Below are 13,718 nucleotides of genomic sequence, written 5' to 3'. Positions count from 1 at the left end.
GCCTTTCTATGTCACGTTCATTTCACCCAACATGATGTCTTACATTTCTGTCCATTTTGTTTCAGAAGACAGGATTTCATTCTTCTTTATGGATGAATAATACACCATTGTGTATATATACCATATTTTCTATATCCACTCATCTGTTGATGGGCACCTAGTTTGATTCCACATATTAGCTATTGTGAATAGGATCACAATAAACATGAGAATGCTGATATATTTTTTTTCATTCTGATTTTATGTCTTTTGGAATTATACTTAGGAGTAGTATAGCTGAATGATATGGTAGTTTTATTTTTTGATGTTCTTCCATATTGCCTTCTGAAGTGGTACAATTTTTATATTAACACCAATGGTGAATAAGGGTTCTCTTTTCTATACATCCTTGACAGCATTTGTTATTTTTAACTTTTTCATAGCACCCATTAATATTGGAGTGAAATGTTAACTCATTGTAGTTTTGATTTGCATTTTCATGGTGGCTAATGATATTGAGCATATGTTCATGTATTTATTGTATTCCTTCTTTTGAGAAATGTCTCTTCAGATCATTTGCCCATTTTTCATTGGATTATTTATTTTTATGACATGAAGCTACATGAGTGATCTATGAATTGTAGATATTAATTCTCCATCATGTGAGTAGTAATATATTCATCCATTCTGTAGGTTGTCTCCTCATTCTGTTGTTTGTTTCCTTTGCTGTGCCAAAGCTTTTTAATTTGATGTACTCTCATTTGTCAATACTTGCTTTTGTTACCTTGGCTTTTGGAATTTAATCCAGAAAATTATTGCCTTTATCATTATCTTTAAGGGTTTCACCTATGTTTTCCTCTAGTCATTTCAGAGATTGAGGACTTACATTAAGGTTTTTAATCCATTTGAGTTGATTTTTATACAGAGTGAGAAATAGTGTTCAAGTTTCCCATCTTCTGCATGGGCATGCATATCCAATTTTCCCAGACCCTTTGTTAAAGAAACTGTCTTTTCTCCAATGTTTTTTTTTTTTTGCATGTTTGTTGAGAATCAGTTGACTGTAGATGTATGGTTTATTTATAGATTCTCTATTTTGTTCCATTGGCTTATGTATCTATTTTTATGCCAATATGCTGTTTTCATTGGTAAGGCTCTGTAGCATGTCTTAAAATCAGGAATTCTGATACCTCCATCCTTACTTGTTTTGCTCAGGATTGCTTTGGCTATTCTGGTTCTTTCACGTTTCTATATGAATTTTGGTATTTTTTGTAGTTATGCAAAAATGTTATTGGTTATTTTGACAGAAATTTCATCGAATATATAGATCACTTTGGGTAACATGAATATTTTAACAATATTAATTCTTCTGATCCATAAACATGAGAGACCTCTCCATCTTCTATACTTGTTTGTCCAGGGATTTTATTATGAAGATATGTCAAATTTGTCAAATGATTTTTTGCATCTATGAAGGTGATCAAGTTATTTTTGTCACTTATTCATTATATTTGATTATTTTGTTTATTGACTGTGTGTGGAGAAGCATCTTGCATCTCTGGAATGAAATTGTGGTATGATCTTTCCAATATACTGTTGAATTTGATTTGTTCATATGTTATTTAGGATTTTCACATCTGTTCATCAGTTTATAGTTTCCTTGTGTGTGTGTGTGTGTGTGTGTGTGTGTCCTTGTACAATTTGGGTAACTGTGTAATGATGTCCTCATAGAGTGTTTTGGATGGGTTCCTTCCCTTTCTATTTTGTGGAATAATTTGAAAAGCATTGTTTGCTTTATAAGTTTGGTAAATTTCAGTACTGGAACCATCTCATCCTTGATCTTGTAAGTCTTTTTATTGCTATTTCAATGTCTTATTTTCTTAACAGTCAATTCTAGTTTTTTGTGTCTTTTTGGTTCAATTTTCATAGGTCATATGTGCCCATAAATTGGTACATTTCTTCTGAATTTCCTAGTGTGTTAGCATATTTTTTTTCAAAATAATCACTAATGATCCTTTAAGTTTCTGTGGTGTTAATGTAATGTTTTGATTTTTTAAAAAATATATTTATTTTATTTTTTATGTGGTGCTGAGTATCAAACCCAGGGCCTTGCACATGCTAGGTGAGCACTCTACCACTGAGCCACAACCACAGCCCCGTAATATTTCCTTTTGATATCTAATTCTCTCTCTCTCTCTCTCTCTCTCTCTCTCTCTCTCTCTTAATTTAGCTAAAGGTTTATCAATTTTTAAAAAATCTTTTTAAAGAAAAACTCTGTTTCTTTTATCCTTTGTATTATCATTTTATGTCTGTTTCCTTTAGTTAAGCTTTAATCTTATTTTTTAAAAAATATAGTTTTAGATGGACAGTATTTATTTATTTATTTATTTATTTATTTATTTATTTATTTATATTTGGTGCTGGGGATCTAACCCAGTGCCTCACACATTGCTAGGCAAGTGCTCCACCACTGAGCTATAGCCATAGCCCTGCTTTAATCTTTATTGTTTCTTTTCTTCTAGTAATTTTGAGTATGGTACATTTTCACTTTTCTGAGATCTTGGGATGCATCATTAGGTATGTATTTAAGATCTATTTTTTTAATATTTAATATTATTTTAGTTGTAGGTGGGCACAGTATCTTTATTTTATTTTTATGTGGTGCTAATGATCGAACCCAGGGCTTCACACATGCTAGGCAAGTGCTCTTCCGCTGAGCCACAATCCCAGCCCAAGATCTATTTTTCAATGTAGGCTCTCACTGATATTAATTTTCCTCTTAGTACTGCTTTTGTTTTATACAGCAGATTTTGTATGTTACTTTCCATTTTTGTTTCAAGTAATTTTTAATTTCCTTTATAATTTCCTCAATTACCATCATGCATGCAAGTGTGTTGTTCAATATTCATGTGTTTGTATAATTTCTAAAGTTCTTCATGTTGTTGATTTCTAGTTTTATTCCATTGTGATCAGGAAAGATATAGGATATGATTTAAAAATTTAAAATCCATTAAAGCTTATTTTGTTCACTAATGCATAGTCTATTCTGATGAAAAGAATATTTGTTCCAAAGCTGTTGGATGAAACAGGATGTAAATGTCTGTTAAGTCCATCTGATCTGCAATGTAATTTAACTTTGTTTTTTCTTTGTTAATTTTCACCTGACTGGTCTCTCTGTTGGTGAGAGTATTGTATTGAAATCCCCCACTGTTATGTACCAAAGCCTGTATCTCTCTTTAAGTGTAATAGTATTTGTTTTATTAGATTGGGAGCTCCAATAGTAGGTACATATAAATTTACAATTGTTATATATTCTTGAGTAAGTGATCCTTTGATCATTATATAGTATCTTTCCTGGTTTCTTCTTATAGTTTTCATACTGGTGTCTATTTTGTTATATGAATAGCTATTCCTGCTTGGTTTTAGATTCTTTTTACTTGAAATATTGTTTTCTATCCTTTCACTCTCAGTCTGTGTGTATCCTTACCAATGATTTGAGTTTCTTGAAGGCAGTATAATTGCTGGCTCTGGTTTTTTAGTACATGCAGCCAGTCTGTGTCTTTTAATTGGAGAATTAAGACCATTTGTACTCAAAGTTATTAATGGTAGTTATGAATTATGCATATCATTTTGTTGAATTTCTTCTTATTATTTGAATATTCAACTTACTCAACTTCATCTTTTGATGGTTTACTGCTTGATCTTTTTGCATTTCTCATTTTTATATCTCTGGATCTAATGGGATTTATACTTTCACATGCTATCATGGTGGTAGTTCTCTTTCTTCCACTTCAGAATGCTGGACTCTCTTAAGCATGTTTAGTAAAACTAGTCTGGTAATCATGAATTTATTCAATTTTTGCTTATCTTGGAAGCTATATATTTTTCATTTGATTCTGAAATATAATCTTTCTATATGTAGTAATCTTGGTTGAACTTATTTTCTTTCAGGACTTGCAATATATCCTGTCATATCCTCCTGGACTAGAGTGTTTCTGCTGAGAAGTCCACTATTAATCTAATGGATTACCTTTAATTGTGTCTTGGCAATTTTCTTTTGCAGATTTAAAAATTTTTTTGTTCTTAATGTCTCACAAGCCCCTCCTCATTGTGTTACTGCAGTTAATGTACAGTATTCAAACAACCCTCTTTATCATGGGCACTAAGTGCAATGCCTGCTCATCTCTGAGTAACAGGATCAGGACCCTGCTATACCACAAAATGATTTAAACAATCCAATCACATCTTCCTGTGGGAATCAAGGATGACACACAAAACCTGCCTCTCTCAACCCCTGCTTTTTCATGCCATTTCCAAGTGCAACCTCATGTGATCCCATGTAGCATACAGTATTCTACAGCAATAAGAATATGTAAATAATATAATTCAGTTGATCCTGTTTTGGGATATAAGTTTATATATTAATTTTCACCTGACTGGTCTATCTGTTGGTGAGTGTGTGATATTGAAATCCCCCACTGTTATTGTACCAAAGCTTGTGGCCTATGGCCATCCTCATAACTCTAAGACAGTACTCCCTTCCTCACTTATACAAAGAAAAGTTAGTCATCAAAACACACTAGTAGAAATTACACATCATAATTATTGAAAATATAAAATAAGATATACGTTCATGGATATCTGTCTCAGCATTATTTTTTAATACAAGTAACATAAAATAACAAAATGCCCAGTAATAAATAACTATATTGTATAGTATATATAGGATACAGTATAATATTTTAGCTAAAAAACAAACAAACAAAAAACTACCCTTTACTTTTACTTTGTGAGATGTACACAAAATAAAAAACAACTACCACATGATCCAGAAATTCCAGTTCTATGTATATATGCAAAAGTTTTGAAGGTAGGATCTCTAAGAGTCATCTACCCTCCCATAATCATTGCAGCATTATTCCTGGTAACCAAAATATGAAACAACTTAAATGTCCACTGAAAGAAGAATGAATAAATAAAATATGGCATGGGGGTGAATATATATATATATATATATATATATATATATATATATATATATATTGGGTTTTTTTATAATGAATATATATATATATATATTCATTATCAAAAATGTAAATCCTGTCATTAGTGACAACCTTGGTGAACCTGGAGGACATTACACTCAGTGAAATTAAGCCAGTCACAAAATGATGAATACTGCATTATTTTTATTTTTAGATGTAGATGGACACAATACCTTTACTTTTTCTGTTTATTGATTTCAAATGCTGCATTATTTAACTTACATAAATCATCTTTTAAATAGTCAATTATATAGAAGCAGAGACTGGAAAAGCGGTTTCTAGCAGCAGTAGCAGGGAGAGGGAAATAGTTAGCATATATTCATTGTATATGAAATTTAAATTTCATAGAATGAATAAGTGCTAGAGACATTCCAGACAAAACTGTGCCTATAATAATTAGTAGTATATTGTACACTTAAATTTTTATTGAGAAGTTTGATCTCACGTTAAATGTTTTTACCACATAAACACACACAAAGATTAAGGTATATCTATCTACATTGATATAGAAAGTTTTCATGGCACACTATTGAGTGGAAAAATTTGTGATATCAATCCATGTGTTGTGGTTTTTATAAGAATATGTGTGCATTTTTATCCTGAAATGATACTGAAGAAATTACTAACGGTGGCTGTTTTTGGTGTCAAGATTGTGGGTTTACAAGTAAGGAAGGGAGCAAGATTATAGCACATTTCATAACTTCCTGATTATCTGACTCTGTTTTGTTACAAGGGTTAAAGGTGTAGCTCACTATATAGCTTGTCCAAGGCCCTAGGATTGATCTCCAGCACTGGAAAATAAATAAGTAATTAAATAAATACATGTAAAACACATGATCCTTGCTGATTAAGGAGTTTATAATCTAGTGGAGAGCTGAATAAAATTTTACAAGATTAGTTTGACATCTCAACAGCATGAACTATCATCAAAACTGAGGTTCTGGATAGGGAATGGTAGTGAATGAATAAAAACTAATGAAGGAAGCTGAATGAAGTATTACTTGAATTAGAAAACTTACCTCAACATTATAAAGACTATATATCATATCAAATGGAGAAAAACTGGAAGCCTTTCCTCTAAAATCAGAAATTAAGACAAGGATGTCCACTCTCACCACTTCTGTTCAATATATTTCTTGAAACTCTATCAGGAGCAATCAAGCAAGAGAAGAAAATTACAAATAGGAAAAGAAGAAGTCAAATTATGTGTTTCCTGATGACATGATCCTATATCTAGAAGACACAAAAAAATCCACCAGCAGTCTTCTAGAGTGATAAATGAATTCAGTAAAGTAGCTTGATATAATTTTAACGTTCATAATTCAGTATCTTTCCTGTATTTCAACAGTGATTCTGCTAATAAAAAAATCAGGAAAATCATCCCATTCACAATAACATCAAAGAAGATACATGGGAATTAATCTCACCAAGGAGGTGAAATATCTCTACAATGAAAATTACAGAACACTGAAGAAGAAATTAAAGAAAATCTTAGAACATGGCACAACCTCCCATGTTCTTAGATAGGGAGAATTAATATTGCCAAAGTGGCCCTACTACCAAAAGCAATATACAGATTAAATGCAAGACCCATCAAAATATTTGTTGTCATTCGAAAGAACTTCATCTAGGTACAAATATATAGCTCAGTTCCACATTTAGCTAAGATTTATACTTAGAAAACTCTGTACCCCGTATCAGACTTTTGTCACTTAATGTTATTTTTAAAAGAAAAGCAAAGGACCTAATTAATTCCCAGAAGTATCATTGAGATTTGTGAAAAGGCCAGAAGATTTCTGTTATATGTCAATATGACGTGAGCAAAGCCACCAAAATTATCTGGTTACTTGTGCCAAGCCTCAGTTTTCACCTAGATTTCCTGGGTTATTAGAGTTCTACTCTTTTCTCAAAATATACAAAATAATTGCCTGTCTTTACCTGAACCACAGCTAAGTCTTCAGGATGCTAATAAAATAAAGGTGCTTGAGATTCCAACAGAAAGATAAAACTGACTTTAACTTTGGTCTTACATAGAGAAAACTTCACTTTCTCCTTTAAATGTCCATTTTTCCCCTTTTCTAAATGGGTATTCAGTTTTAATTCTAATTGATTTTTATTACCTTATTTATTTTCTTAGTTAAAATATGCTCTTAGGGAGCTTTAAAAATAAACGCTCTTCCCCAATAAGCTTCTACTTAATAGGCATTGTCATAAAAGGTCGCCTTTAGCATTGCTAATGCTAAGACCCCAGCACATTTCTAGCAAATCAAATCAGGTTTTATTTAGTTCAATTTAAGGGATGAATCAGCTTTGCATGTCCTCTAAATGAATTACAAATTAATTGGCTGAGTGTGTTCAGTGTTCTGTTCATTATTCATTCCATTCTGACAGTAATACAGCTTAAACTGCAGTGAAGATTTTGGTGCAATGGAAAATTATGGGAATATTTATGTTGGCTGTTTTGATGAATTATTTGGAACTTCCTAGAATTTTATATTGTTTATGTTTTTCTAAGTTTTGAGAATTTAAGCTACACAATATTGTGCGGTTGATGTAGGATGAGCTCTTAATATGATCATCAGGCTGTTAAAAAATAAATAAAACAATTTAGGGCTATTCCTCTTGAAGACAAAAAGCTGGGATGACATGCTTTGATTCATTTATTGGGAACTTGTAATTTAGTATTTGGAAATATAATGCATGTTACTCAGGGGGGTTTTTTCAAGTAAGGAGAAAAGATATACCTAATGATCAAATATATTAATAGATACATCACTCTTGTTACTAAGCTGAGAATTCATATATTACTTTTCCTCCTTGTGGCTAAAATTAATTTAAAACATACTTGTTCCCAATTGTTTAGTATTACATCATTTTTAGACATTGTAATTTTTTAAAGTCATGAGTTATTGTTTTATATATCATTTTCCACTGTTACCAAAATATGATTTAGGAAAGATTCCATTTTAGATTTCATTTAGAAAGGAAATGTTAAAAGCCATCTATGTCTAGGAAGTGTGTGATATCGTGCCTCTCTTTTGGACCAGACAGACAGAAGGCAGCAACAGAAACTCACACCTCGTGCCATCGTTTTCAACGTTTGTATTAAACTCACATTTACAGTCAATCTCTCTCTCTCTCTCTCTCTCTCTCTCTCTCTCTCTCTCTCTCTCTCTCTCTCTCTCATACACACACACACACACACACATACACTTTGTCTTTTCTCTCACCACAAATATACAGATACACAGACAAATACACAGATATACATAGTTTCAATTAAAGTCCATTTTTGGATTTTTCCACCACCCATTGAGATAATTGGAGAATTCATAGGGATAAAGTCTGTAGAAAAAAATCAGAGCTATTTATGTTTCTAACTCTGTCATGGACTCTGTATGCCCTTATTGAATGAGTCCTTTGACCTTTATTTCCTGAAACCTTATCAGCAAAATGAAGGTCATTATCCTATCATGTTTCTAATTTACTTCCTATGGTTGCCTCTAGGATTCATTGAATTAAAACAATGTAAAGCCCTTAGTTTCTAGAATAAAAAAATTTTGAGAACAAAAAGGTTAGGTTTATTGTGAAAAATTTTGAAGCCATAAATATGTTTGCTTTCTTAGAGCTATATTATCCTCTTAAATTTTAATTACTTACCTTTAAAATTAATTACAATATAACTAGAAGGTTTGTATGGCAAATCTAGATTAATTTATCAAAAGGCACTGATGTAATCATATCTTTGGTTTTTATCTGTGTGTAGTATTTGAATGTGAATGTGTTTTATACAAAAAATGAAGAAATATATATTAAATGTTAGCAAGTATTATTTACAAATTCGGGGTGACTTAAATTCTTATTTATCTACATTTTTGACAATGAATAAGTATTATTTGTGTAATTGTAATTACTCAAAACCAACATATTAAAAATTTCTGATAAAAATCCAACTCTTGGCTAGGATTGTGGCTCAATGGTAGAGCATCAACCTAGCACATGTGAGGCCCTGGGTTCGATATTCAGCACCACATAAAAATAAATAAATAAAATAAAAATATTGTTTCCAACTACAACTAAAAATAAATATTTTTTAAAAATCCAACTCTTAATCCTAGCACATCAGATTATATTTTGGAAATAAAATAAATGAAAATACTCATTTTCAGAATAAGGAAACAGAGATTATGAAATGAATTTACCTACTATTTTACATTTAAAGTAACAGTATAGCTCACCCTGATGACCCTTTCTATAACACTGCTTTCTTTGTTTATTCTAATTTTTTAATAAAAAAATGTATTGTTTAGCTACAGGACCGTACTCAGTTCAGTGATCGAGACTTAGCCACCCTGAAGAAGTACTGGGACAATGGTATGACCAGCCTGGGCTCTGTTTGCAGAGAGAAGATTGAAGCTGTTGCAACTGAATTAAATGTTGATTGTGAAATAGTTCGGGTAAGGCATTTTCAATAATTGTCATGCTATAGTTGATGAGTGGTATAAATGAAAGCTTTAAAATACCACACAAAGTGCTAAAAACAATGCCATCAATAAAATGAAAGGATAACCCACAGAATGATAGATTCTTAAAATTATGTATTTAATATTAAACATATCCAAATATGTAAATAAATCTTACAACTCAGTTATGTAATGGCAAATACGGCAGTTAAAGATAAACAAAGGATCTGTGAAAACATTTCTCCAAGGAAGTATGCAAATGGCCAATAAAGACATGAAAAAATGTTTAACATTATTCCATAATGAGATAACCACTCAACACATACCATTATACTATAATAAAGAAGACAGACAATAACAAGTTTTGGTCAAGATTTAGAGAAACTGGAACCCTTATACACTGCTTGGCATAATGTAAAATCTTTTAGCCACTTTGGAAAACTGTCTTCAAAATTTTAACATAGAGGTATCTTAGTTCTCAACAATTCTATTCTATATAAATACTCAATTTAAAAGAAACATATATCCACCCAAAAACTTATACACATATATTCATAACAGTAGTGTTCACAATATCCAAAATGTGGAGACGATCCAGATGTCTACCAAATGAATGGAAAAACAAAATGTAGTATATGCATATAATAGAATATTATATAGCCATATAAAGGAATGAAAAGTAGACACAGCCTGCAGAATGGATAGTCCTTGAAAGTATCATTCAAAAGCAAATAAGCTAGTCACATATTATTTTACATATTATATGATTCAATTTATATGGAATGTGCAGAAAAAAAATAAGCAAATTATAGAGATAGAAGGTACATTAGGGATGTCCACACCCGAGGTTAAGGAGGACAGGGTAATGGCTACTAATGAATAGGGGTTTCTTTTTGTTCTGAATCAATCTAATTAATTTGAAAGTAGAGAATTGATATTATTGCACATATCTGTGAATCCATTGAAAATGTTTTAACTGTATACATTAAATAAGTGAATTGTATGATGTTAAATGTATTTCAGTAATGCTATTAAATTATATGAGGTAATCAGAAATAAATCTCACATATTCCTGTAATGAATGATAGATTTAAAAATATGCTGATTAATTATGAAAAACTTAATAGGGGGTTTTAGGTAGTGGTGGTGCTGGTATTTAACAATCAGCTGTTTAAGGAAAATGACATTGTGACATTATTATTTATTAATTTCTGTGGTATAAAATTTCCCACTCTAGACCAGGGGTGCACACCTGTAATCTAAGCTACTTTGGAGGCTTAGGCATGGGCATGGAGATTGAAAATTCAAGGTCAACCTGGGCAACTTAGACCTTGTCTCAAATAATTATTGCTACAAAGGCTGAGAATGCAGTCCAGTGATAAAGCACTTACACGTGCAAGCCCTTGGGTTCAATCCCCACTATTTAATAAAACTAAAAAAGATTTTCATCATAGCCAGGCATGGTGGTGCATGCCTGTAATCCCAAGAGGCTAGGAGGCTGAGGCAGGAGGATTGTGAGTGCAAAGCCACCCTCAGCAACTGCGAGGCACTAGGCAACTCAGTGAGACCCTGTCTCTAAATAAAATACAAAATAGGGCTGGTGATATGGCTCAGTGGCTCAGTGCCTCTGAGTTCAATTCCTGGTACCCCCTACCTCTCCTCAAAAAAAAAAAATATTTCCACCATAGCTGATGTGTCTTTCAATGCAAAGTTGTGAAGAGATGCTAACAAGTGAGTCTTGTTAGCAAGTAAGAACTGGCTTCAGCAAACACCAAAGAATCATCCCAAGAGATCCACAGAATAGTACTATTAAAGAACAAGTGACAAAACATAAACTTATTCTAGAAGAAATAAAGTATTTCCTCACATACATATGAAAAAAACAAACAACATAGGGAGAAATGGTGGAATACAGATTTCTCAAAACGAATGCTATTTTAAAAATAGATAATATCCTGTTTAGAGCCTTGCTCTTTCTTGTTAGAATTCAGATGGGAAATCAATTTCAATTCTGTATTTACTGAGTATGATGCTATATGTTAGTTATACTAACAAGGAGGGAGAAATGCATTAGACACTTCCTAATTTTAAGGAGCTTAAATTCTAGCAAGGATGACACAAAGATACAAATGACAGAAGAAGAATTGGAGTGGGATCATTGTATGAGAATCCTAGGTAAAAGCCAAAAAGAGGAAAGTGTAGAATATATGTCCTAATTGTCATATTTATTTTTAATTCTTTAAATCAAAGTTATACATGCATATAGCTTAAGTCATTCTATAGAATTTGTCAAAAAATGAACATTCCTCACTTCTCCACTCCTACTGTTTTCCAACAGCCAGAATCAAACACTTTCCACTCTGTTAGATGATTCATTTGTATTTACTTCCATCTATACATGATGTGCTATATTAATTAAATTTACATTTAGCTGTTAGTTACAAAAGCTCAAAGTAACATGGACTAAGACAAATAATTCCATGTGTAAGTCCAGTAGCTAGCATAGTAGTTCTGTTCTATAAAATTGAAACCATGATGCCTTCATCTTCTATTTTGTTATCCTATAATGCATCCTCTTCAAAGTCCAAAATGATGGCATATGTAATCTAAGCAGTACAACAGAGAAGGGTAAGAAAAAGTGTCAAAGGGTGTTAAAAAAAAAAAAAACACCTTTTAAAGGGTAAAACTGCCATATGATATTTGAACTTATACCCAACTGGCTAAAGATCATTCACATGGTCATCCCAAACTACAGCGAAAGCATGAATATTATTTTACTGTGACATAAATGTGCCCAGCTAAACCTGCTACTATTCTGGAAAAAGGTGAGAATAAGTATGGGGAATAGACAAGTATCTTTTCCATATCTATTTATATTGCTACTTCTTGATTTTTCAACATTAGACTTTGTCTATTCATTTTTTGAAATGCAAGGATTTTTTCTTAAAAATTCTCTTTTTTAGAATTCTTTCATTGACCATTTTATTTACATACATAATTCCTCTCCCATTATCCTCCCTTAATTTTCACCAATTTGATACTCAATATTAACATTATTATGACTATATATAAATGTGTTACATCATTCAATTGGGTTGTACAATATCAGTTTTTTCCCTTTCTGCATAACATTATTTTATTACCCTGAAGTTCATAATTTACTTAGTTTTTGTTTTTTATATTATGTTTGCTTGTTTAGATTTCTGTGTGCTTAATACTAGTATATCCTCAAACACTCTCCCGGTTTTTTATACCTCCTTTCAATTCATTCATAAACATTTGGTAGTGAAACAAATCCTGAAGCTATATTTCCTGTAGTCTTCTGATGTTTTCCAGTCTGGATTGGTTACTCTCTGCATCTGGAATACAACTTTTATTCTGAGATTCCCATTTTTATATATTTATCCTTTTGATCTACCTTCAGTAACTATGCTCAAACTATCTGTCTACTGAGTTTTTTATTTTTTTTAAATTTTCTATGAATATGTCACTGATATTAGTAAGGAATCTGTGCCATTTTCTGCCATAGAGCCTTCTTGAGATCCCCATATTGCAAGAGACAGGAGACAAGGACAGCAGCTTTTTTAAAGCATACAGTGAAAAGATAAAATATCCAGGGAATTCCTGACAAGTATTCTATCAATGACCAAAGCCATTGACATGAGAGCCCTCACTGAACCATTACTATGTGCAGAATACTGTATCCCTGAAGCAAGTCCTAATTAGAAGAAAAAGGAGGAAGAAATGATACTATTTGGGTTATATATTATCTATTATTTCTGGTGATTTTTGAACATGTCAGGATGTTTATGTCAAGGAGAAAAGGTGAAGAGGTCATGTGTTTTAAGAGGGTTTCTTTATAATATCTGGTAAATTACACTAAAGAAGAATGTGTTTGCCATACAATATATTCTCTAGATTTCAGGAAATCACTTAGATGTTCTAAAATCTAATATACCTTCTAGTTATTGATGACATTATGATAGTTATTGATAACAAAATCTTTGCCACAGGCTGTTAACCATTACTCACAATATAATTTGGAAATTTTAGATTTATTTTTCCTTTTTATATAGTTGTTCCCTGTGCTTATTCATGGGAAGTATGTTCCAAGATCTCCAGTGGATTCCTGAAGCTGCAATTAATGCCAGATCTTCTATACACTATGTTTTTCCATACATGTATGCCTATCATTAAGGTGATTTCAAAATTAGATACAGAAAGGGCTCAAAGA

General features: G+C 31.8%; 1 protein-coding gene across 1 annotated transcript in view; it reads left to right on the top strand.

Annotated features, from left to right (window-relative positions):
* The window catches only part of Hdx (highly divergent homeobox), a 121,086-nt gene that overhangs the window by 65,358 nt on the left and 42,010 nt on the right, over positions 1–13,718 (top strand). The window contains exon 5 of the mRNA XM_046425394.2: positions 9,332–9,478. Within this exon, the coding sequence (XP_046281350.1) occupies positions 9,332–9,478 (147 nt within the window). The remainder of the gene's footprint in view (positions 1–9,331; positions 9,479–13,718) is intronic.

The sequence above is a fragment of the Marmota monax genome, unplaced genomic scaffold (assembly GCF_021218885.2).
Source record: "Marmota monax isolate L192 unplaced genomic scaffold, Marmota_monax_Labrador192_F-V1.1 WCK01_AAM20220418_F8-fsc00176, whole genome shotgun sequence".
Taxonomy (NCBI): domain Eukaryota; kingdom Metazoa; phylum Chordata; class Mammalia; order Rodentia; family Sciuridae; genus Marmota; species Marmota monax.
This window is presented reverse-complemented; position numbering and strand designations above follow the sequence as displayed.